Source organism: Petromyzon marinus, chromosome 41 (genome assembly GCF_048934315.1).
Source record: "Petromyzon marinus isolate PM22_M1 ecotype Great Lakes invasive population chromosome 41, UKy_Petmar_22M1.pri1.0, whole genome shotgun sequence".
NCBI classification, from domain to species: Eukaryota; Metazoa; Chordata; class Hyperoartia; order Petromyzontiformes; family Petromyzontidae; genus Petromyzon; species Petromyzon marinus.
In genome coordinates, this window is record NC_133707.1 from 11,072,265 (window position 1) to 11,098,596 (window position 26,332).

The 26,332-nt window shown below is 53.3% G+C and overlaps 1 protein-coding gene across 4 annotated transcripts; it reads left to right on the plus strand.

Moving 5' to 3' along the window:
* The first annotated feature begins 2,402 nt into the window (after positions 1-2,402).
* LOC142930564 (uncharacterized) lies at positions 2,403-25,091 on the plus strand. Of its 4 annotated transcripts, none has more exons than XR_012946529.1 (4): positions 2,403-2,891; positions 9,328-10,564; positions 11,122-18,140; positions 23,173-23,838. XR_012946529.1 is itself a non-coding variant. In XM_076073388.1 (3 exons), the coding sequence occupies exons 1-3, from the start codon at positions 9,168-9,170 to the stop codon at positions 11,536-11,538; spliced, it is 894 nt and encodes a 297-aa protein (XP_075929503.1). In that variant the 5' UTR covers positions 7,963-9,167; the 3' UTR covers positions 11,539-14,700. The 4 variants fall into 4 exon arrangements, 1 of the variants encoding a protein (XP_075929503.1); XR_012946528.1 differs by having other exon boundaries at positions 9,328-9,557; positions 10,478-18,140; XR_012946527.1 differs by adding an exon at positions 23,850-25,091 and having other exon boundaries at positions 2,404-2,891; positions 9,328-18,140; positions 23,173-23,326.
* Positions 25,092-26,332: the final 1,241 nt, after the last annotated feature.

Below are 26,332 nucleotides of genomic sequence, written 5' to 3' on the forward strand. Positions count from 1 at the left end.
GGTCACTGTGAGCCCCCCCAGTGATATTTTGAAGGCCTCTGGGCTATAAGTCACTGTGAGCCCCCCCCAGTAATATTTTAAAGGCCCCTGGGCTACAGGTCACTGTGAGCCACCCCCCCCCCCCCCCAGTGATATTTTCAAAAGGAAAGCGAAGTTGAAGAAAAATAGAATTTATTTTTACAAGGCTGACAACAAATAAAATTCAGCATTCACAAATGAAATAACTTTTCACTTCATCTCTGGAGGCCCTCCAGCTGGCGGAGGCCCCTGGGCTGCAGCCCCCTAAAGCCCCCGTGCCGTGATCCGGCCCTGCTGGCAAGTCGCCGTCCCTCGGTCTCGCAGTCGAAATCGAAATCGGGGGACAACGCCGCTCGAGCGGTGATGGCATTGGAGTAACTTGGAGACTCGGCGGCCACCAGACGCACGACTGTTTAACACGAAGGCTTTTCGCGAGCAATCTCATCCATAAGCGAGTTGTAATTACTGGCGAAACGTCGTGCTCAGATTGTAAATGTTGTGGTTTGGCTCTCACCAACACATCGGTGACGAATTGACCACGTCCTGTTTACGTGACAACCCTTACTAGTTGGCTGTGCCGGGTGGTGGCGGGTTTGACGACACATTTATATGGATACAGTACTGAAAAATTAGTTTAGGGTTTTACTCTTTCTGGTAAAAAAAATGACAGGAGGCGTTCAGATGTTCAAACACCAAATAGATACATGTTGCAAAGAAATCAAGCGCCCATTGACCCACACGTGCTTGTGGTGAACATGCGGACATGCTCGGATGATCTACCCGTTGCCTTTGAAACCGATTGGCCTATACCAGAGACCGCTCGTCAGATGCCTCCGGTATAAATCAGTGCAGAACTGTAGACTCCGGTCGTGACATCGGTCGTACTAACCCAAGGTTTCATTCACTCATCACGATACTTTCTTATACTTTACACTCCTATCGCACCCGATTGGTTCCAGTGACGGCATTGAAATGTAACACCTCCCCCTTCCCCCCTCTATTTAAGACCGAAACGGAAGGAGGATTTCTCCACAATTGTGGCTGTCGCCTGATGATGCTGGTTGTTGATGTTGTTGTTGTAATTATAGCGGCAAAACGTAACCGGTACTCGATTGAAAATGTTGTAGTGGGGTTACTCTCCAACACGCACCCGGTGTGCTGAAGTAGTAACTGATCGGCACGTTTTGTTTACGTGACACACTTTGCTAATTAGCTGCGGCGGGTTTAATGACACATTTATATTTACGCGATTTAATCCCGAAAACAAATCTCTATGATGCGTGTTTTGTATTGTTAGTTGTAACGTTCTGACGCTCCCCGACTAAATGTCTGAGAAAAAGAGCTTCATAGCTCATCGGATTCCTCCAGTATCAATAAATAATTATCCAGCGGGGAGGTGGGCGTTGGATTTTTTTAAAAACGCCGGTTGATCACAACATCATTTTGTACTATTCTTGTATGACAAGTTTTTAGGTGTTGTGTGTTTGTTTTTTAAATTTGGTTACTACATGAAATTGGCATAAATAAACATCCAAATGTACAAAAATAAATAGCCTTCTGTAAGAAGTTACTTTATTTATTGTACCGTACTTAGCACTGCAATCTCAAAGACTCTGCATGGGGCGATGCGTACACGTGCAGTATTTTCATGAAGTTGTATGTAGTGTATAATGTACTGTATATCATATTTAACACGGAAATCAAACGTAGTTACTTTCGGCTGTCACGCACTTTGTGTGCAAAGCGCTTCGTCTGCGTGCAAAGCGCTTTGTCTGTGTGCAAAGTGCTTCGTCTGCGTGCAAAGCGCTTCGTCTGTGTGCAAAGCGCTTCGTCTGCGTGCAAAGCGCTTCGTCTGTGTGCAAAGCGCTTTGTCTGCGTGCAAAGCGCTTCGTCTGCGTGCAAAGCGCTTCGTCTGTGTGCAAAGCGCTTCGTCTGTGTGCAAAGTGCTTTGTCTGCGTGCAAAGCGCTTCGTCTGCGTGCAAAGCGCTTCGTCTGCGTGCAAAGCGCTTCGTCTGTGTGCAAAGCGCTTCGTCTGCGTTCAAAGCGCTTCGTATGCGTGCAAAGCGCTTCGTCTGCGTTCAAAGCGCTTCGTATGCGTGCAAAGCGCTTCGTCTGCGTGCAAAGCGCTTCGTCTGTGTGCAAAGCGCTTTGTCTGTGTGCAAAGCGCTTCGTCTGCGTGCAAAGTGCTTCGTCTGTGTGCAAAGCGCTTCGTCTGTGTGCAAAGCGCTTCGTCTGCGTGCAAAGCGCTTCGTCTGCGTGCAAAGCGCTTCGTCTGCGTGCAAAGCGCTTCGTCTGCGTGCAAAGCGCTTTGTCTATGTGCAAAGCGCTTCGTCTGCGTGCAAAGCGCTTCGTCTGCGTTCAAAGCGCTTCGTCTGCGTTCAAAGCGCTTCGTCTGCGTGCAAAGCGCTTCGTCTGCGTGCAAAGCGCTTCGTCTGCGTGCAAAGCGCTTCGTCTGCGTGCAAAGCGCTTCGTCTGCGTTCAAAGCGCTTCGTGGTAACAGTGGCGGATCCGACGGGTGGGGAGGTGGCGGAAATCTGGACGCTTGCCCTCCCGCCCCACCGAGACCTGATCTTTGCTATGTGATTGACATTTACCAGAGCAAATGCATTGCGCGAATTAATTCAGTTGCCCCATTTAAAAGCCTTTACATTTTGGGACTGCTTCCCACTCCCGCCCTGCTCCTCCTCCTCCCTTGGGAAGTTCCTCCATCTGCCTCCAGCCTTGTGGACAGTTGGAGCAAGTGCTGTAAGTGAGCGCCATGGCACACGAGGGGGGGGGGGGGGTGGCCAGCAACCACGCCCGGCCGCCTTTGTCACCCGAGTGGAGTCGTTGACCCTCTCGCACCAGGCTTCTCATTCGAGGCTGAGTCTCAGGTAAGGCAGGCCCAGGGCCGTGTCACCATCGTTATCGGTCGTGAGCAGGAATGGTCACCCGGGTTACTGCGCTACAGCTCCCCACACATTCACTCACTCACGCGCGCACACACACACACGTGCGTGTGGAAGGGATGCGATGGGAGGGAGGCTTGTACCATGCTCAATCAAACTCGGGTCGCCGAGTTGGCGGCGCAGCGCACTATCCACGACACTAACACCAGCCAAGTACAAATATTCCCCATATAGCCTTAACAGACTTTTGGGGCAAGTGCTGTTTGCGAGCGCCTGTGGAGGCCGGCACGGCACACGAGAGCGTGGGTGGCCAGCACCACGCCCAGCCGCCTTTGTCTCTCTTGCTGCGATGTTTACACATCGCACGGGGTACTCAATTGAGGCTGAGTCGACCTAGGGGAGGCCCAGGACTCGCTAAGATATTTGTCCCTGACTGGTTCTAACATTCGTCCCGTGAGCGGGAATCAAACTCGGGTCGCCGGGGGTTCGCAGCGCAGCTCGCTAACCACTGCGCCCCCCCCCACACACACACGCGCACACACACGGACACGCGCGCGCACACGCACGGACACGCGCGCGCACACGCACGGACACGCGCGCGGACACGCACGGACACACGCGCGCGCACACATACGGACACGCGCGCGCGCGCACACGCGTGTGGAACAGATGCGAGGCAGGCGAGGCGCGTGCCATGGCCTTGAGACTCTGGATCAGGCTCCGCGCGTTGGTGGCGGCAGCTGCTGTTGCTGCTGCTGCCGATGTCGGCCGTGCCAGCGCCGGCTTGCCTTGGCCAGACCTCACTCGGCCGTGGCCAGACGCACGCAGCCGGCCCCCGCACATTTGGTGCAGATCCGCGCTTCAAAGGGGGAATTGTCACGGGAGGAGGAGGAGGAGCAGGAGGCTCCAAAATTGTCACTGCCAGCGTCGTCAGTGTTATTAGTTTCAGCTCGAGTTACTACTCCGACATACACAACGTTGCAGTTTTAAACCGTTATTAACCCACTATCTGATTGATTATGATCATTATTATTGTTGTTGTTGTCAGGACTGCTATCGATGTGATTGGCATCATTTGCTATTTTATTAAAGCGACGATTAGTAGGGTTATTACGCAGATTATATTATTCATTTGGATGGAGGAGGGCAGATTAGCCAATGTAGCCCATGTGGAATTGGCAAGCGGTGGGGAGGCCTCAAGCCAGATGGTTGGGAGAATCAAGAGCACAGACCCTTGGCAGCCGGGTGGTCACACGTGCAAACAAACAGCTGAAGTAGCTGGCAGGTGGAAGGAAGCGAGAGCGGTGTGTGATCTGATTTAACGGTGGTGACTACCGTGACCTCCTGACTATGGCCATGATAGCCTTGATGTATTTATCGTCTCATGATGTGGCAGCCTTCTATGAACAAATTCTATTTAACCACGTAGGGCACACTGAGCTACATATGTCTTATTCAGAGGCGACCTGGCCACAGACGATCGCTCGACTAAGTGGCAGCCGCCAAATTCTCTAACCGCGTGCCAGGCGAGGCGGTTGACTTCTCGTCACCGCCGCGCCCTCGTGACCCACCACCCTCTGTGGTGCGGGTCGCGACTGAGCCACGTGCATTGACCCTCCACTGATGGACCGAGGAAGCTGTCGCACGGACCAGTGGCCAGTATGCAGGAGGGCGTGGGTTCGATCCCGACCCTGACGCCTGCTGTCGATTTGAAGTTCGGAGATGATTGTCTGATATGCAATAGGCTGTGGGTTCAATCCTGACCCTGACGATGCCTGCTGTATATTTGGAGTCTGCGTGTTTTCTCTCTTTCCCCGTGATCGCGTGGATTTTTTTTTCTTCCTCCGGATACTTCAGGTTTGTCCTTCGCATTAAGAAACGTGCGTTCAGAGTGGATGTTTTGACTGCTGTACATTTCCACGTGCTGATCAGCCACTTCGCTGAGCTATCGCTTGTGGCCAGGTCGCTTCTGATAAAGAGCTAGATAGCTTAGTGGGCCTTACCTGGTTAAATATCGGGGAGTGCTGGTTACACCGACTCGTGGTCGCGATGCCTGGGGGTGAACTCTGTAGCGGGTGGTCGTTGCGATCGAGGATGCATCATGAGCCTCTTGTCACTGTTCATAATGAAGGGGTTTTTTTTTGGGGGGGGGGGGGGCGGTTAGATCGCGTAAATGTGAACGTTGTTAGAGTATAGACAAATACTGTCGCCCCTGGGGTGACAGTATTTCACTTGAGGTAAGAGGGGGTGAGCGGTTGTGGGGGAGCAATCCCCCAAACCCCCCCCCCCCCATCTCGGGAAGCTAATGCGCCACCACGGAGTCTCTGGCCTTGACCAGGGGGTGGGGCACGAGTTGGCCAGCCAGGGCAGGCCGGTTGGCGTGGGGTGAGCGGGGGGTAGTCGACGGGGCTGTGTGTGATTGATGGAAAGTGAAGTCCACAAAACGTCAGGGCTTGTGTAACGATGTTACGGGGCTCCGATTGGGGGGCGCTGCACGAGGCCAAGTTGATTGACAGAGGCTTTGAGGGCGGGACCAAATTAGTTTAGTTCGGTGAGCGTGGCCATTTGCACAGCAACTTGTTCAACTTCTTTCGCACCGTACGTAGCCAGCCGTGCTAATCGGCGGTGCGTGAACGTCTCTGCTGTGCCCTTCGCTGTTGCTGGAGGGCGACCGCCTCCAACAGCGCAGCAGCAGTGTGCATCACGAGCCTCCTCCACCGAGCTCGATCTTGACATCGCTGGTAGCAGTCATCGGGAAGTCCACTCAGCTCCGCATCCTCCTGTACCACATCAGCCCATCTCTTCTCGAGCCAATGCTAACTCACACAAACACGCGCGCATTCTCTGCAGCCGGTGATGAGTGGCGCTGGCTGCTGTTGAGCAGAGAAAGTGCTTGCCGATGTTGTCTCAACAAAAGCGCTGCGGACTCTGGGGCGCTGGGGCAGCAGAAGAATTTTGATTCCAGTGGCCGCATTTGCGCCTTCCTTTGTCAAGCCGATTTGAGTGCGGGCGCTGCGATGGGTACATCGCAACTGCGCCTTGCCAGCGTGATGCATAAATACGCTGGCGGCTTCTTGGATCGCTCAAGTTTCATAGACCCATTGTGCGTGCGTTTCCATTCCATCTCGTGTCACGTGTCGTTTAATAACGGATTATCATAATGAACGCTGTTCGGGGCCGTCATCACCACCACCGTCGTCATCATCAGCAGCAGCAGCATCATCATCTGCTTTTGTAATGCATTCAGAAAAACAATATTCGATAAGGGGCCGTCCATAAATTACGTCACACGATTTTGGACGATTTTTGACCCCCCTTCCCCTCGTCACACGGAGTCACAAAAGTAAGACCCCCCCCCTCAAATATGACGTCACAAAGCTCTGCCCCCCCCTCCCAAACCATATTTCCATTTTGAAAATAAAACATGCTTCAAATCGCTTTAAACTATTGTCATTGTAGTGCGTATTTAATGTGGCGCTGCACTCTGATGTTGTAGGAGTGTTGTTAAAACACAATCAGTGTTGTTATAACAATTCTGTATTTATTTAAAGTTGCGCATTTTGATGTGACGTCACATTTCTCAAACCTCCTCCCCTCGTCACACATCGTCACAAATGTCTGACCCCCCCCCCCCCCAGGTGCGTGACGTCATGTAAGGACGGCCCCTAAGCATGGTTCATTGTTGCCTATTCGACTCACTGATGACTTGGGTAGTGGCGGACATGTGAACATCTACTGGCACTGACAGTTAAAGATGTTTAGGTTACTGGACAACATTAAAGCACGTGCTGCTTCAAACGAGGTCCCAAGGCCCTGTACAAAACTAACAAAGACAAAGATCCCCCGTATAGCCTAACCAGACCGTTGGGGCAAGTGCTGTTAGCGGGTAGCATCTACGAAGGCCGGCACGGAACACGAGGGGGTGAGTGGCCAGCACCACGCGTTTGTCTCTCACGCCTTTGTCTCCTCACTGGCGATAATTGCACACCGCACCAGGTACTCATTTGAGACAGAGTCGACCTAGGGGAGGCCCGGGACCGGTGCAGATAACTGTCACCGGTGTTGGCCGTGAGCGGGAATCGAACTCGGGTCGCCGGTTTCCTACCAGAGCGCGCAACCCGCTACACTACCGCTCACTAACTATAAGACACACACGCATCCAGGCTAACACCAAAAACAAAGGATTCAAGAAATAGAAAACGCCCTTGAAAAACAAGGTTGCGTCTTGAGGCGCGATTTCAATGAAACGATGGAGTTAGCAGCGCGAACGTCCAGTGGAAGGGAATTCCACAGTCTGGGGGCCACACACGTGAAGAGGCCCCGGTCACCCATCGTCGTCCGACAGGGACGTGACCAGAGGACGCGCTTGGAGTGTTATTTGGCTGCTGCTAAAAAAAAGTGTCCACGTGATAAGCCACCTCGGTAATTTGTGGACAGGTCACTGCTGAAAGAGAGCTGTACAGGATAGCTCAGTTTGGCCTTACCTGGGTGAAATAAAATACATCGTTTGGTTTTAGTTTAGACCTCAGCACACGCGACAGGCCAGACTCGGAATGCCGCAGTGTTCCTGTTGGAACAAATGGGCGAAGGAGGAGGGGGTCCTGTATTTACGAGGGAGCAGCATCAATGAGCGCCGTATCGGCGAGGAAAAGAATCACGGACGCTACTGGAAACCGGACCGGCAACCCAGTGGAGAGATGCCAGCAAAGAGGTAGTCACGTGTTCAGCAACAGGCGTGCGCCTTGGAATTCCGACAGACGCATTCTGTAAATGCACGCGAGAATGGGACGTATATCATCACCGTATGTGAACACGTAAACATTGTTTGGCCACTTAATCGATCGGGGCAGATATGCGACGACGCCGTTGTACGATACCACGTCATGGGACGTCAATAATTGTAATATTTTGGAGAGACTGGTCCTGGCCACGTGAATGAGGAATTTCCACCAGTGGGACAAACAGTGCGCCTCGGCAGAGTTGAGAGCTACCTCGCGATCCCATCAGCGGCTGCAGGTTAAAAAAAACAAAAAATAAAACGAGCGTCTAAAATCAACCGGCTTAAAAATAAATTCGCTTTCTTGAAAGCGACAAATAACGATTGAATACGTTCAAAGTATGACATTATGATGAAGAGTCTGAAAACAACTCAGGGCTGGGGGCTGGCCAGTTTAAAAATAATGAAGACAAACATCCCCACCCCCCACACACACACTTGGCTTTTAGACTTCTGATTGTATGCATTATGACTCCGACACGATCCATTTACAGTTTCACCGGAGGCACTGAGAGTGTGGTGCCACGACAACGAAGCTGCTCCGTGGGAGCCGTGCCTGCAACGGGGGTGCTGCTGCGACAGAGAAGCAGCCAGGCTGCCGTCACAGCGCTTCCCCCGCCACCCCCCACATAAACACACACACACACTCTCGTAGGGCCTCGTGTGGAGGGGGCACCTGCCCTGAGTTTTTACCCGAGAGACCCCCTCGTGGGGGTGCTCCACGGTTTCTCAGGGCCAGGGAATTGGCAGCCCCTCCCCCTAGGCCGAATGGCACTGCGGCGCCGTGGCTTAACTTAAAATTAAATGACCACGGAGAGAACTCACTGATAACCGCAGTGAGGAAATGCCCAAGACACACACGGACCAGCAGACACGTGGGGAGCGGGGCAGCGCGGGTTAAACGTCTCTACCCGTGATGCACCACGGATTAACGTCTCTACCCGTGATGCACCGCGGATTAACGTCTCTACCCGTGATGCACCACGGATTAACGTCTCTACCCGTGATGCACCGCGGATTAACGTCTCTACCCCTGATGCACCACGGGTTAACGTCTCTACCCGTGATGCACCGCGGGTTAACGGCTATGATGCGGCACCGGCTCGCTTATTGATTTGGCAGTACACTTGGTTAAAGAATGGGGGGCGGGGCGTCGGAGAGAGGCGATGACCCGATTGGCCAAGACCGTTAGCTTTGATGTAAGAGGATAAAAGGGGGCCAGAAAGGAGGAGAAGGGGTCTTTTGTTTCTTTTTGTGCTGGGGGTCAAATTGGAGAGGGTGATCGAGGAGTTGTCAGCTCCCTGCCACAACACCCAAGAACGCGGTGAGGACGGGCGACTGGCTGCTGGAGCTGGTGGCGGGAATCACGGGGGCCACGTCGCTGGTAGAAGGGCAGGTGAACAGACAGCGCACCCGGATTTTACTGGACACGGGAGCGGTGGCCTCACTCGTGAGCGCCACGCACTGCAGCGTGCTCGGGGTTGATGGGAGCCGCCTGCAGGCTCCGGATCGCGCGCTGCACTTTTGCGAGTGGAGTCGGGATGGGGTTGCTGGGGAGAATCTCCCTCGAGGTCCGTCTTGGACACCAGGTGTGCACACAGGAATTCTACATCTCGAGTGTGTTGTGCCATGAGTATATTGCAGGTACAGACCTCCTGGAGAAACTGGGGCTCAACGTGCAGCCCCGCCAGCGATGCGCCACGGTGGAAGGCAGCGGAGAGCGGATTCCATTCCTCGGACAAGAGCCGAATCACCCTCGCTTCACGCCCGTGGCCGCTACGCTGGTGTCGGCCGTCACCATTGGCCCGCTCGCCGAGATGCTGGTGCCCGTGGCAACACCCTCCACCGACCCCACAAACCGACCATCGGGCGAGGTAATGCTAACTCCTCACCCGGAGTTAGCGGTGCGGTGCGGGGTTGTGGGATCAGCCACGCTGGTCAACCCAGACGGGGGCCGACTGTTTATGCGGGTGTTTAACCCACACAGTACACCAGCAATGCTACGATGACGCACCCCGGTAGCCACCATACACCCCCTGCACGCGCGCCATTCTAACGATTCGGTGTTTGCACTCTGGGCTGAGGACCCCGGGCGCCCCGAGGACAACCAGGACCTGGCCTGGCGAGTCGGCCCGACTCCGTGAACCGAGGCCGTTCCCCTGCTTGATGCATTACACGTATCTTGGGCAGAGTTACCTAAGAGGGAGGCTGATCAGCTGCGCGGGTTACTGCGGGAGTTCGCCGATGTGTTCAGTGAACACGACTCGGACGTGGGTCGGACAGACCTTGTGAAGCACTAAATTGACAGCGGTGCTGCCCAACCCATTAAAATCCTTGCATACTGAGTGGGCGCACCTGAACGGGGCCAGATTAAAGAAGCAGTCGTGGATATGCTCCACGATAACATAATCTAGCCCTCAGCGAGCCCCTGGTCTGCCCCGGTGGTACTAGTGACGAAAAAGGATGGGTCGACCCGATTCTGCGTTGATTACCGAAAGTTGAACGCAGTCACTCTCGGCGACGCTTTCCCATTCCACGCATCGACGACACCTTTGACAGCCTCGCAGGAGCACGGTATTTTTCCACCCTCGATCTGGCGTCCGGGTACTGGCAGGTGGAGATGGCGGAGGAGGATCGGCCAAAAACCGCATTTACCACCCCGATGGGACTGTTTGAGTTTCGGGTGCTGCTGTTCGGACTCACTAACGTGCCCGCGACGTTCCAGCGGCTGATGGAGTTGGTGATGCGGGGCTTGCAGTCGGAGCAGTGCCTAATTACCTGGATGATGTGATAGTGTTCAGTAGGTCTCTGGCTGAGCACTGGTCCAGGCTACGGGAGGTATTCCAGCGACTGCGAGCGGCCCTTCTCAAGCTCAAACCGCGTAAGTGTTACATTGCACAGCGCGAGGTGGGGTACCTCGGACACCGAGTCAGTGAGGCAGGAGTGCGCACCGATCCGGAGAAGGTACGCGCCGTAGTGGATTAGCCATGACCAAGGAACCTGATGGAGGTCAGGTCGTTCTTGGGGCTTGCCACCTATTATCGTCAATTTGTAAAGGGATTCAGCGAGATTGCCCGCCCCCTCACCCAACTCACATCCCCTAAGAACCCCTATCAGTGGACGGGGGCCTGCCAGATGGCCTTCACCACCCTCAAAGACCACCCCACTCATACCCCCACCCTGGCTTTCCCCGATTTCACCACCGATTTTATTTTGGACACCGACACCTGCAGCAGTGGGCTGGGTGCGGTGCTGTCACAGGTGCAGGGTGGGACGGTGCCGGTCATCGCATACGCCAGTCAGACCCTGAGCTGGGCTGGGCTGAACTATTGCGTGACCCGTCAAGAACTGTACGCCGTGATCTTCGCGTGTAAACAAATCCGACCGTATTTGTACGGCAGGAAATGTCGAGTACGCACCGACCATTATGCCCTGCAGTTTCTCCTTACATTCATGGAACCATGGGGGCAGATGGCCCGATGGTTGGCGCAGTTGCAGGAGTACAACTTGCAGATCGAATACCAGGCCGGACGGACGCACGCAAACGCGGACGCCTTGTCAAGACAGCCCGCAGTGTGCGCCGAGACGGGGGCGGAGGAGGCCTGCCGGTGCTTCACGGGGGGACGCTGCCGACAGGCAACGGCCCTCCAGGAGCACGCTGAGACTAACCCGCCTCCGATGAGAGAAAGTGCAGTATGTGCCACAGAAACCCCGGCAGGAGGAGCCAGGGACCCGGTGGACCACCCGGTGGTCATAGAGCCCACACCCCGAGGCCCGATGGGCCGCTCAGCCCCGCCCGATCGATCCAAGAGGACGTCGGCTGTGCGTTCCCAGGCCTCAACGACGAGCAGCTGAGACAGACCCAGCAGCGGGATCCGGACCTGGCAGCGGTAGAGGCGGCCCTGCGGGAGAAAAAGGTCGCCCTACCAGGAACCTGGAGCGGTTTGTATGGCCGGCTGTGTGTAGAAAACGGAGTGGTGAGGGAACAAACCGAAGCTGGGCAGCCGGGGTGCATCTGTGTCCCCGCCCAGGTATGGCCCCAGCTGCTACGGCTGGTGCACGACCACCCGCTCGGGAGCCATGATGGGGAACGGCGCACTCGCCCCCTGGACGGTGCTGATTCAGGGAGGAGAGAAGGGCCGGAAGATGGTGGTCAACATCCGCCGACTAAAACCATGGCGAGCAGCTCCAGCGGGGGGAGTCCCGTCGTTTGAGTGCCCCGAAACCCCGGGGTCCCCACACCCCCCATACCCGGGGGCCTCACACGGCATATGGGCCCCACGGAGCCCCGGGCCCCGAGGGGTCCCGGCCCGGGCCGGGGGGAACGGGGATGACGGCCCTTAAACCCTACCGCCTCCGAGTTCGTTCCCCAGCCCGCAGGTGCCGCGGACCAAGGAGGACCATTGGAGTGGAGGAGGAGACCGCCGCCGGAACCCAGGGAGATGGAGTCACCAACCCTGAGGCCGGCCACGAGGGCCGGCCGAGTCCCGCGGACCCCGCGACGCTTCCTCGTGGGGGCAACCCAGGCAAGGTGCTCCAGTCAACCCGGGACGGGGACTGGCACCTCGGGGGGCTATGTGGTGCCACGACAACGAAGCCGCTCCGTGGGAGCCGTGCCTGCAATGGGGCTGCTGCGACAGAGAAGCCACCAGGCTGCCGTTACAGCGCTTCCCCCGCCACCCCCCACATGAACACACACACACTCTCGTAGGGCCTCGTGTGGAGGGGGCACCTGCCCTGAGCTTTTACCCGAGAGAGCCCCTCGTGGGGGTGCTCCACGGTTTCTCACGGCCAGGGAATTGGCAGCCCCCCCCCCCAGGCTGAATGACACTGCGGCGCCGTGGCTTAACTAAATGACCACGGCGAACTCGCTGAGAACCGCAGTGAGGAGATGCCCAAGACACACACGGACCAGCAGACACGTGGGGAGCGGGGCAGCGCGGGTTAAACGTCTCTACCCGTGATGCACCACGGATTAACGTCTCTACCCGTGATGCACCGCGGATTAACGTCTCTACCCGTGATGCACCACAGGTTAACGTCTCTACCCGTGATGCACTGCGGGTTAACGGCTATGATGCGGCATCGGCTCGCTTATTAATTTGGGAGTACACTTGGTTAAATAATGGGGGGCGGGGCGTCGGAGAGGGGGGATGACCCGATTGGCCAAGACTGCTAGCTTTGATGTAAGAGGATAAAAGGGGGCCAGAAAGGAGGAGAAGGGGTCTTTTGTTTCTTTTTGTGCTGGGGGTCAATTGAAGATGGTGATCGAGGAGTTGTCAGCTCCCTGCCACCTGAACGTCCGCGTGACGAGTCAGAGGGCAGCCCAGTCCAGTCTTCCCAGCCAAAGCCACGTGCAGCCTCGCCTATCCGCGGCTCCCTACCCCTCGAAGTCGGAGCGTAAGTATAGAGAGAAGAGGTAAGTCTGAGGAGAAAACCCCGTAGAAGGGGAGTAGGGAGAGACTAGGCAAATTGAGCCCTACACAGTAGAGAGATAGGTTAGATCTGTCCTGCTGGTCTACACTGACACGGGTAGATTAACTCTAATTAAATAGGGCATAAAGTACCAGTAGACACTAATCCGTGTCGTGTGGTTTCTGTGTTTGCGCACGGGTGTGCCATTCTACCCACGTGTGGGTGCTTGCCGCGCACGTTAACCCGTGAGCCCGTGTGCTGTGGTTTCTGTGTTTATTCATGGGTGTGTAATTTCACCCACGTGTGCGCGCTTGCCGCGGCACGTTAACCCGTGAGCCTGCGTAGTTCGCCGTGATTATAAAGTGGGTAGTATCGACATTTGAATCATGCTTCTGCGAGGAGCAGTGGCGAGGGGGGGGAGCAGGGGAGAGCGGGGGGGGGGGGGTACAGGAGAACGAGGAGTCGAGGGGCAGCAGCCCTAATAATTTGACAGCAGGGGAGAGCGGTGGGTCACAGGAGAACGGGGAGGTTCATTTCCGTTCACAAATTTTTATAGCAAGAGCGACAGAGTCCAAAACAAACCGCGAGCCAGAGCCGAACGCGAGCAGCTTTGTACGTCGGTTTATATTTACCGCCAAGCCGTTTGGCAGGACCACGGTCCTCTGCCGGTTACAGTCTTCACTGATACGTGTGTATAGATTTTTTAAAATTATCGCATGTGTTCTCAGTGAAATGCAATCATCATGAATCAGCGGTGATCTACCCACTGCTGATTGAAGGCCTCACCAAGCATTCCCCCCCTCCTCTCTCTCTCGCGGCAACGAGACGCAACCATCCACCCTGCTCCTGCAGACGAGCTGAATTAATCGCTCCATCTCCACGTGGATGTCCTCTCGGGCTTGGTCCCTCCATTCTGGTTGCCACACCGGCGTTCGTCGTGGTATAGGAGTCGAACTCATATTGGCCGTGTTCATGTCCCTGTGTGTGACGCCTGAACAACCTGATGCCCAACCTGTGCATACATTGTGCATACATTCTCAACAACAATCGCATCAGATGCCCAAAGCAATGCACGTATCGTCCGCATGTGAATGGATTTCAATGGACGGATCGATACATCACCAACGGCAGCCGCCTCCATTCCGCGTGTCCCTGCACACGCACAGAAGCAGCTCGTCTCAACGATCTGCTCGTCCCTCCGATATTCTCAGCCTGTGCCTGACTGCGTGGCTCTGTGGCAAGCGGGGTTCGAGCCACGGTCAAAGGGTCACAAGTTTAATTCTCAAACAGCGGTTGACTCGGCCCAACATCCCACAGGTGGTCGATAAAACGAGTACCACTGTGTCGGTGGTGAACGAGCGATTGTTCTACGCAGAGAGTGGCCTTCGCCATAGGAATGTGGATTTTCCACCACTGTCCCAGGGCGACCGTATGAGGATGAGCACTGCTTCAAATGCTCTTCCGAGCAGAGAGATCCTTTGATTGTTGTTGTTGTAACCTTTTCTCAGCATTGAAACACATTCCCGGAACGTGTATTTGGTTTCCGTGAAAAAAGCACTATCGGCCGATATGTTTAAAAAATATATATCTGTTTTAATCAGCCTGGGGTTTTCTCTATGTTCTCTCTGTCGACAATGGCCTGCCTCGCGAGTCTCACCTCGGCGACATCCGAAGTCGTGGTCCAAGCGTCCGCGTGCCCTCTCGAGCGTGCCACGAGCGCGCATTCCGTAGTTGTGGCCCTCGGCCAGCGGTGGAAATAACTAAAAAAAACTTACTTTTCCTTTTCTGTCCAAAACACAACCTCCTATTTTTTTTAATATTAATCGTGTTACGTTATCTCGTGGTACATTTTCTCTGACAAATTCAACAAACCTGGGGCACAAGTGACATAAGGGTTTGGAGGGAAATGGGACTCTGGGGAGGGAGGGTGACATTTCCCGAGACCTCAGGAAGTCTGTCGGCCATAAAGTTGATTCGTTCATTTCCGTTCACAAATTTCATAATTTATTATTATTATAAAAAACATTTTATGATGATGATGTTTTATTACCTGGGCTATCAACAGATTTTGTTTTGTTTTGAGATTTGTAATCAAGATCGAGAGATCATCAAAGGAAATGCTGTTGGAGTGACAGGACATAGGGACATGGGGACAAGGGGACACGGCGACACGGGGACATGGGGACACAGAGACACAGGGACACGGGGACACGGGGACACGGGGACATGGGGACACGGGTACACGGGGACACGGAGACACGGGGACACGGGGACACGGGGACACGGGGACATGGGGACACGGGGACATGGGGACATGGGGACATGGGGACACGGGGACATGGGGACATGGGGACACGGGGACATGGGGACACGGGGACACGGGGACATGGGGACACGGGGACACGGGGACACGGAGACACGGGGACACGGGGACACGGGGACACGGGAACATGGGGACATGGGGACATGGGGACACGGGAACACGGGGACATGGGGACATGGGGACACGGGGACATGGGGACACGGGGACACGGGGACACGGGGACATGGGGACACGGAGACACGGGGACACGGGGACACGGGGACACGGGGACACGGGGACATGGGGACACGGGGACACGGGGACATGGGGACACGGGGACATGGGGACATGGGGACATGGGTACACGGGGACATGGGGACATGGGGACACGGGGACATGGGGACATGGGGACACAGGAACATGGGGACATGGGGACACGGGGACACGGGGACATGGGGACATGGGGACACGGGGACATGGGGACATGGGGAGACGGGGACATGGGGACACGGGGACATGGGGACATGGGGACAGAAGGAAACGGTGACACAGTGACAAGGGGGCATTGGAGACACGGGGACGTGGAGACACCGGGAGCTTGTGGGTCTTACCCTCACCACCTTCCTCATGCAGGCCCCACAGCTGTTGCACAGTCGCATTTGACTTCCGAGGTCTGCTCCTACAGTCTCCCTCCCACCACCTCGTCTAGGCCTTCTTTCGTCTCCGTGGCAAACCTCACTCCACTTCAATGCCCGTCTCAGTCAGCTGCCCTCCGCCATCCTAAACGCACCACGCTCTCCCGTCACCTTCAGTTCCTAACCGCCCAGGTGTGTGCCCTACCTGGCCATTAAATTCCTCGCATACTCTGCATACACCCGCCGTATATTCAGAGAGCAATTACGATTAACGTGAGCAGGAGTCATCGTTCAATAAATGTTATTTTGTGCAAACGGAGAGAGACCAGTGTGGTCATTGCTTTAATTGCTTTCTATTGTGTGGGCGCCGTGGTGGCTAGGAGATGTTAACTACCTCGCCTGATATGCAGGAGGTCGTGGGTTCGATCCGGACCCTGAAGCCGGTATCTTTAGAGTGTGCGTGTCTCTCTCTCATGATCATCATCATCACGGTGGCTAGGAGATGTTAACTACCTCGCCAGATATGCAGGAGGTTGTGGGTTCGATCCGGACCCTGAAGCCGGTATCTTTAGAGTGTGCGTGTCTCTCTCTCATCATCATCATCACGGTGGCTAGGAGATGTTAACTACTTCGCCTGATATGCAGGAGGTCGTGGGTTCGACCCGGACCCTGAAGCCGGTATCTTTGGAGTGTGCATCTTCTCCACCGTGGTCGCGTGGAATTTTCTCCGGATCTTTTTTTTCTTCCACATTTAAAAACATGCCTTTAGAGTATTTGGCCACTATACATGTGCACATAAGCCACTTCGTTGAGCTATCATTTGTGGCCAGGTCGGTTCTGAAAAACAGCTATATAGCTCAGTGGGCCTTACCTGGTAAAATATATTTGTTAAAATAGTTGTATTGTTTGTTGCGTGGCGAAACCAGGAGAGCAATAACGAATATACGTGCGGACAGTTACATGGACAATCGTGATCATTACAACAACACTTTATCTTTGAATATAAATATTTCCGCAGAGATTGCCTTGCAGTGTGCGGTCTTTTGCAGAACAGATGTTCGAGACGCTGTGACAACGGCAAGCGGGTTGCGTTTTACGTGCGAGCATCACGACCGAGGTTTTATATTTAAGGCCCCTTCTTGGCTATTGGACACCGCCAATGCTACGGGTAACGCATTCTCTTGAGTGGTTAGAAGGAGCGGTGGTGCAGTTATTGGCGCTCTGTAATATGAACCCAGCGAGCTCAGTTTGATTTCATGCATCGGTGGGCGAGTGATATCCGAAAAGGCCCTCGGCACTGGACCAGCATGGTGAAGTATGGTCAAACAACCCCCCATGAACAGCACAGCGTGTGGATGCCCTCATCCAGCTGTGGATTGACACAGGGCAAGCGCACGTGGACATTTCCTTGACGGAGAATGTTTGCGCCTTGAGATGACCGCTATTGGACTTCCAAACAACAACAACAACAAACCGATGCTCATTTTTGTATTGGCCCTGCAGAGATGATGGGCCGAGTAGAACCCTAATCTGCATTTGAACTTGTGGCCCTTCCCGTTTGCGAGGCAAAGCGCCCTGCCAATGTCGCCCCCGGCCAGATTCGGACCCCCGCAGTTAGATCCGTCGCATGCCTCACGGAAGATGGCAGAGGCGATGTTGCAAAGACGGATTCAATTTAAAATAAATAAATAAATAAAAGTGTAGTCTGATGTTCCAATTGGCTAGGTTGGGAACTGAACGTATAACTCAACGACATTCGCCCGGTGAAAGTACATTAACGTATGTATTTATGTATGTACGTTGAACTTTTTGTGCACTGTACGTAGCCAACCGTGATAATCGGAGGCGCGGGGGAATGGTAACAAACCGCATTGCAAATTACACAAATTACATTAGGGGGGTGCATTACACCAATGTGCATTACACCAATGTACCCCCTACTCTGATAACAAATATATCAATGCCTTTTGTTTCAGCAGGTGACATCCATCACGAATCGTTATCCCCTTTCACAAGGAATATCTGCGTGGTTGTCATAACCATATTCTCCGCATCATCACGACACACGCTATGACGAGAGACTTGGCGGTCCGACGCATACTCCGGTAGGTGTGCGTGTGATCAGATTTGCACGGCTCAATTCACGTTGGGCACGGGTTGTGTTTGGGTGCCTCTTGCTTCGGCAGGGCACCTGGTGGTCCGGCAAAGACGCGACACGGGGCGTAGTTTATTTCGCGGTTTTTTGTTGTTGTAAAAATTTGATTTTATCATCGTTCTGCGGGTCCTGCTCCAGACTTTTTCGAATTTAATTGTGCGGTGCCGCGCGAGGCGGCAGAGAAGTTTCACCACCACCACCACCACCACCGCCACCACCACCACCAACAAGAACAACAACTGTCGCGAAATCTGCGATCGGCTGCGGCGCGGCGATCCGGAGCGCCCTCGGCGGCACGTTACATATCAACGGGTTGAGCTGCTCACGCGTATAAATAGAAAAGGGGGGATGTATTACAGTTATTAACAACCCTCTGGGTGCTCGGGGGAGAGAGAAAGGGTGCACACACGTCCTGCCGAGCGCCCTCATTATTTTCACAAACCCAGTTGACACAAACGGGAACGCGACTCGGTGGCGTCGTCAAAGTCCCCCCCCGGGTCGCGAGCGAAGTCCCGATGGGCGCGGCTGGCTGCGTGCGGCGGCGCGAAAGAAGTTCAACGTGCCGGGCACACGCGAGGTCGCACTCATAGCACGCAAGGCGCCCGCCACAAATGAACCACCACACAACACCTCGCTGATCTCGTCACGAAGCATAAACCATCATCGCGCGAACTCCGCTCATCCTCCCAGCGGCGGCTTCTGGCTATGGCCATCGAACAATGACGGTCACCGAATCGCGCGCTTTCAGATGCGCTTTTGCGGCCGTCTGGAACGCTCTTCCTCCCAATATCAGAAAGCCGCTGGAGAAATGCACCTTTGAATACAGATTGAAAAAGAGTTTCTTTAGAACTGCTTTTTGTAGTTTAGTTTGTTTGTCCTTGCCCCCCGCACCTCCGATTAGCGCGGTTGCTGCTGGAAAAGATCGGTACAGCTCAGTGAGCCTTACCTGCGAAAATAAAACATACTGTAGTTTAGTTTTAATTTCGTGTGCGGGATGGTGAGCGGTTAGAGCCCTGTGCTACGAACCCGGATAAGATGGGTTTCAATCCCAGCCGTGGCTTACATCAGCGGAGAGCGATATCCGAACTGCTACTGGGCTTCTCCTAGGTTGACTCAGCTGTAAATGAGTACCTGGTGCGGTGTGTGTGCATAGTGATAATTAGCGGGCCTGCACTCTAAACCCGACGACGTAACGTTAGAATTCCCGGCACGGCAAGCATCAGTGGCAAGTTACGTGCATCAAAACTTGACCGAGGCTTTCTTTAGATTGCCTCAGCCCTAAATGAGTACCGAGTGTGGTGTGTACAACATCTGCACTGCGAGGACATTAGCCGGGCAGGCCTTAATAGGTTATCGCAAACAGCTCTTGCCCCAGCAGTTTGTGTAAGTTGAAGACGGGATCTTCGTCTTTATATGTGCACGGGGATAAGTTGCGTAGTTTATTAGCACACTGCACTGCGATCCCAAAAAACACCTTGGTTCGATTCGGAGCCAGACACAGCATCAGTGGCAAATGGTATTGGAAGGTTCCTGGGCTGCCCCTAACCTCGTATGACTCCACCTTTTACTCGGTTTCGAGTGTTGACAATTCTGGCAAGAACGCCCGATAATGCTGGATGTAATTACCAGCGAAAGGTCGCACAACTCAAATTGTAAATGTTGTGGATTTACTCTCTAACACACCGGTGGGCTGAAGTTGGAACCAATTGGCACGTTTTGTTTACGTGACAAATCTTACTGGTTGGCTGTGTCGGCTGGTGGCGGGTTAACCACACATTTATATATTGACGCGATCTTACCCGTGAAAACAAATATTCAGAATAATATTGGTCGCGAAAGACTACCTGTTAAGCTGATATTTGCACTGGGAAGACGTCGGCAGTTGCACACCGTCCCCTTGTGTGCCAAGCCGTGATTAACACGTGCTCACGAACAGCACATGTGAGGTCACACTCATCGCACATAAAGTGCCCGCGACAAATGAACCACAGTACCTCGCCGATCTCGTGTGGAACTCTGTCCCTGTGGACATATCCGAAACATTAAAATAACTCTGGCTTTTGAGAAGCAACTAAAGGCCTCCTCTATCTATTTGGCGACGCTTTCGAGCAAGTCCTGAGCTTGACTCCGCGCCTCTGAGTTGTTGACTTGTCTGTAAAATCTGGCGCGATATAAATGTCGTGATTATTATTATAAACCATCACGCGAACTTCGGTCATCCTCGGGGCGGCTCTTGGCCAGCCATCGAACTAAGACGGTCACCGCATCACGTGGCGCGTTCAGATGCGCTCCTGCGGCCGTCTGGAACGCTCTTCCGACATTAGGAAGCCACTGGAGCTATGCCCTTTTAAATCATCGTCTAGATTGAAAACTAATTTCTCTAGAACTGCTTTTTGTGCTTAGTTTGTTGTCCTTCTCCCCCCCCCCCCCACAACTCCGATTAGCACGGTTGGATACGTACGGTGTGAAAGAAGTACAACATACATACTTATACCTAAGATCTGTAATTCTTAACGGTGTACATTATTATATAAATCCCTGGTCATGCGCACCACCTTTGGCAATCAGTAACTGACCTTTTTCAGAGGTGTCTTCCACCAATATTACATACCAAAAAGTAGTCATAATTAACAGTGCTCTGCAAATCAATAGCTGGCTGAAGGCCTCCTTCAAAGGATACCCAAATAAAAATATGTTGTAAAGTACAGTAATGCAAAAAAAAACAATTCTGAGACTGGCATGGGTGTGACCTAGATTGACTCGGCCTGAAATACGAAGCTGCTCTGACGCGCGCGTGCGAGCCCTGGAGACAGACAGGCGCTGTCCTGGCCGGGGTGGGCCCCCTGTCCATCACAGCCACCAGGCAGGTGCTCTCTCCAACAGCACCGCGCGCGCACACAAAGTCAACCAACATTGGATCACCGACAATGTCGTTCCATTGCACCTCAATAACTTAAGCATGTCGTTTCTAGCTACACGCGATTCTAGCTGGGTACATATGTGTGTGTGCATATCTGTCAACCCATGCGGATTACCCCGTATTCTTGTACAGGGAAACTGAGTTTTCAGGTCCATACGGCGTACAGCCGTTTCAATGCGGGTAATTTTTGTTTGGCTATTTGTTGTGTTTGTCTCTTGTGATGGGACGTTGTAGGATGAACGTTGAGATTTATAACGGCGCGTGGTGACCAATAAGGTCTGAATTAGTCTGTAATAAGGTAGGCACTGATAAGGGGCTCACAGGTATGTCATCACAAAATAAATAAGTGCACCAATCCCCAAGGTGAATGTGAGCTTCACACGTGGAGCTTTCGCAGCCAACATTCGGATGAATAATTTGGGTGAGAGTGCGTAAATAAAACGGTCGTCGACCCGACCCAAAATAATAAATGTATGCCACAATTTTGGCACTTGCCTGATGATGATGATGGTTGTAGCAACTGGTGAGACGTGTCTAGCCAGTTGTTAAATGTGGCGAGATTTACTCTGCCACGTGCCGGCGATGCTGCCGAAGCAGTGATAAATCGGCACGCTTGTCCACGTGAAAACTTTATCAATTGATGAAGTCGGGTGGAGGAGGGTTTACAACACAATTTTTTACTTGCGCGATCTGAGCCAAAACAAAAGAACAATCGTTAATCTGAATGCTAGATATTTCCCAATCGTGATATCGACAGCGTGGAGAGGACTTCATCCAGCAGTGGATTAGACAGTGACTGGTGATGTTGTTATTCTACTCATACTTATATGCTCGGGTCAGCAAAACGTTGGATCGCTAAACTATTTTATTATGTCACCGTGTAAGGCCCACTGAGCTATATAGCTCTTCAGAAAAGCGATGGCCACAAATGATCACTTAACGAAAATTTATAGCAACCGAATACTCTAAACGCACGTTTCTAAATGTGGAAGGGAAAATCGGAGGACCCGGAAAGAAATCCACGCGACCACGGAGAAAGAGACACGAAAACTCCAACTATACAGCGGGCGTCAGGGGCCGGATCGAACCCACGACCTCCTGAATGCCAGGAGAGGTAGTTACCATCTCGCCACCGCGCCCATCCCGACACGATGTCACCACACACACACACCACACACACTACACACACACAGACCACACACACACACACCACACACACACAAACACTTCCATTGGCCTCTTACCCAACACCCCTCGAAACTCCCTCGTGCACTAATAGAGAGCGATTCAGTGCGTGTCCATCAGTCACCCCACGTACAGTATCCAGTGCGTATCCATGTGTACAGCCCTTTGGTCAATCCACTGCTGGATGAGGGTTAGGGAAGAGATTGGAGACATATGCATGTTGAACTTCTTCCGCGCCATACGTAGGGGGGGGGGACAACAAACTAAACACAAAAAGCTGTCCTAAAATAAATGGTGCTTCAATATCGATGCCTCAAAAGTGCACAGCTCCTGTGGATTCCGACTATCGGCAGGAAGAGCGTTCCAGACGGTCGGGTGAGTGCACGTGAAAGCCTCGCGTTGCGGTGGTGACGATGATGGCTGCAAGGAATTGCGGTCTGGCCCTCTCGCGGCTTATTTCACTCGTGGTGAGTATCTGTGCCATCGGGCTCATATCAGGGGGGCGACGCCAAAGAGTGTAGACGTTGAACCCGCTCAGACATCACACACACGCGCCACTGACGCTAGCCGTGGCCGGAAATCGAACTCAGGTCGCCGGAATTGCAGCGCGCTGAGCTCACCGCTGCACCACCGCCCTTTGTGACCTCATGTAAACTATAATGAAGATTTACACTGCACAAATACAAACGCATCTGAGAGTTGGGCATCCAGTGAGGAGATGGAGTGATCAAAAGAGTTTTATCCGCAGGTGCTGGATGGACCGTCGCATCGCAAGATCGTGGAATGTGGTGGTGACGGCTTGGGGAAACTTTCATCCAGCAGTGGATTGATCGTGGCTGTTAATGATGATGATGTTGATGATGATGGTCTGGACCAGGCAAGAAGTGAAATCAGAAGGCAGCCCTGCAGGATGTGCCGTGGTGTCCGCTGCTGCCCTGGGCCGCGATGTTCGAGTCGATGCGCCTGGGATCCGGGCTTCGTGACGGGTGGCTGCCCAGACCCACACCCAGGATCACATCAGTGTCGCTCTGGTGATCGAACATAGGAAGTCAGTTCCCCGAGCCAGACAGCCACTTCCTAACACGCACATTGTGTTACACTATACTCCAGCTCCCCATTGTAAAGCGATTACATGTGTGTGTGTATACAGTACACAAGTAGCAATGTGTGCACACTATACCGTAGTAGCAGAGATAATGCCATAAAGTAGTGGTGAGCACCATTATGAGATCGCACTCATTAGGGGCCGTCCATAAATGACGTCACGCGATTTTGGACGATTTTTTATCCCCCCCCCCTCGTCACACGGCGTCAGAAAAAATCTGCCCCCCCCCCCCAAAAAAAATAAAACAGGCTTCAAATCGCTTTAAACTATTGCCATTGTAGTGCGTGTTTAATGTGCCGCTGCACTCTGATGTTTATCAAACAGTCTATTTAATTAAGTAGAACGTGTTGTCTATATTAAAAGTTGCGCATTTTGATGTGACGTCACATTTTTATTCGCCCCCCCCCCGCTCGTCACACATCGTCACAAATGTCTGACCCCCCCCCCAGGTGCGTGACGTCATTTATGGACGGCCCCTTACACACAAAGTGCTTGCCACAAATGAACCACAATACCTTGCTGATGTCGTCAAAGGAGCATCAACCATCAATCGCGCGAACTGCGCTCATCCTCGCAACGGCTTTTGGCGTTGGCCATCGGACAAAGGCGGCCACCGCATCGAGCGCTGTCGGAGGCGCCGTCTGGAACGTTCTTCATTACGACATTCGGAAGCCACTGGAGCCGTGCGCTTTTAAATAATCGTCCAGATTGAAAACTAATTTCTTTGAAGCTGCTTTTTGTGCTTAGTGTGTTGTCCTTCCCCCCGAACCTCCGATTAGCACGGCTGGCTACGTACGGTGCGAAAGAAGTGCAACATTGTAGTAGTATTGTTTCAGCACGCCGGTGTGTTGCGGATAGCAATCAACATTTCGCAGTTAATTTGTATTTACATCCAGAGGCACTCCAACCTCTCTCCACCCCCCCCCCACCCCCACCCACCCGTCTGCATCTACACGTGCTCATTTTCATACCGATTTTTTGTGTTTTTGCTTCCGTAACGTCCGTAGTCGCGCCCGTAACCCGCGTGTCGTGATGTCCTCGGGCGCGTGCACGCAACGCTTGGCGGGGACGGAGCGGTCGGTCCGCGCGCGGCAGCGAGACGGATCGGTGCGTTGCGACGCCGTGAGAGGTGGTGGCCCGAAGTCTCTCCGCCCGGAGGTCTTCTTCAGCCAGCAGCGTAGCTGTCACAGCTCTCTCGCTGGCTCAGAAGTTCCGCTGCTGGATTATTTATTCCGCCTGAGGACGACCGCTTCTTGTGTTGCGATCGAAACGTCGTGATATCTTATTTTTTGTTTTATTTTATTTTTCTACCCACGTTGACTTTACCGAAAGAACCAAAAGATCCCTGCAGTCACGAATGCTTCAAATCCCGATAGCAGCGGAGCCGTCGTGCCTCACGGGCTGAGCCGTATTCTTGTACAGGGACATTGAGTAAAAAAAAAAGAAAGTAGATTTGTTTGTGTTTCTCCCTTGCGATGGGACTTTGTGGGACGAACGTTGAGATGTATAAGGACACCGGGTGACCAATAAGGTCTGAATTGGTCTGTAACAAGGTAGGCACTGATAAAGGGTTGACAAGTATGCAGCAGTGGACAGATAATATCTGCTGCTGCAGCTATTGCTATACTGCTGCTGCTGATGATACTGTATTCAGCATCACATTGCTCCAAACTAATAAAGTAAAAGTGAAATATCTGAGTTGGGGCGTATGACGTCTCTGGTGTAGTCCAATCCGTTTCAAGGGCAATGCACGCGCGTTATCAAAGCATATTTGTTTGCGTGTTTTAGTACGAGTGGAGTGAGGTTACATGGATCACGCCAAGTGCCTTTGAAACAGGCGCAGAGGCTGACACACCGTGCAGAATTCAAGTGCTACGTCTACGTTAAATTTGATTCACAGTTGCTATGATCACTGTTACATTGTTTTTATAGATTTATTTTGGTGATTTTGAAAACGTTTTGGTTTAGCCATGTTTGTTTGTTGTAGTACAGAGTTAGCCTGATAACGTTAACCTACATTGTCTTATGGTTGTTATTGTTTGACTTGCATCCCACTGGGAATTTTGCACACAGCGTTGAAATGCGGTGTTTTTTCTGGAAGACTTTGCTGTTTTTTTCCAGGATTTTTCTGTTGCGTGTAGTCACTTTAAGATGTTTCTTGTTCATGTTTTTGTTTTGTTGCGGTTGCACCCGAGTCGAGAGCCGCATGGCTCACAGGGTGACACCTAATCAATGAAAACTGAAAAAACAGTGGGCCACTCGGGGCATGGTACTGGGTGCTAGCAGGAGGAAGCCTGACGAGTCCTAGCGGCAGAGTCGGGGATTGCAGCCTCGACCAGCGCCGCAGGGAATCACCACAGAGCGGGCCACTGGGGGAGTGCGGTGGGGGGCGGCTGGTGGTAGGGGCCATGTGAGGACGAGTCACTCCGGCACCGGGTTAAGCACGTGATGGGCCGGGTGAGTAATGTGGGCCACAGGTGAACGAGGGGGCATGGGGGGAGGGGTAGCTGAGAACGTCTGGAGAGTTCCCGAAAGGGGCGTGGTTAAGGGCGGAGCCAGAGAGGGAACAGGTGCGGTGTCGCCTGGAACCGTCGGGAATATTCTGGACGGAGGGCGCGGCCCAGGGTGGAGCCAGGCGGCGCCCAGAGAGATTAAAGGGAAGCCCCGATCACCGATCCGGGCTGTCTGCAGGTGAAGTGGAACCCAAGTGCTACATCATGGTCCCCGTCTTCGACATCGTGGGTCAGACAGCACGTGGCTGACCCGATTGTAGTTATCCCGTTTTGCAAGAGAAATAGGTGTATTGTGGTCCTAGGGGCCGTTCATAAATGACGTCACACGATTTTGGACGATTTTTGACCCCCCCTCCCCCCTCATCACAGAGCGTCACAAAAAGTCAGACCCCCCTCAAATGACGTCACAAAGCTCTGCC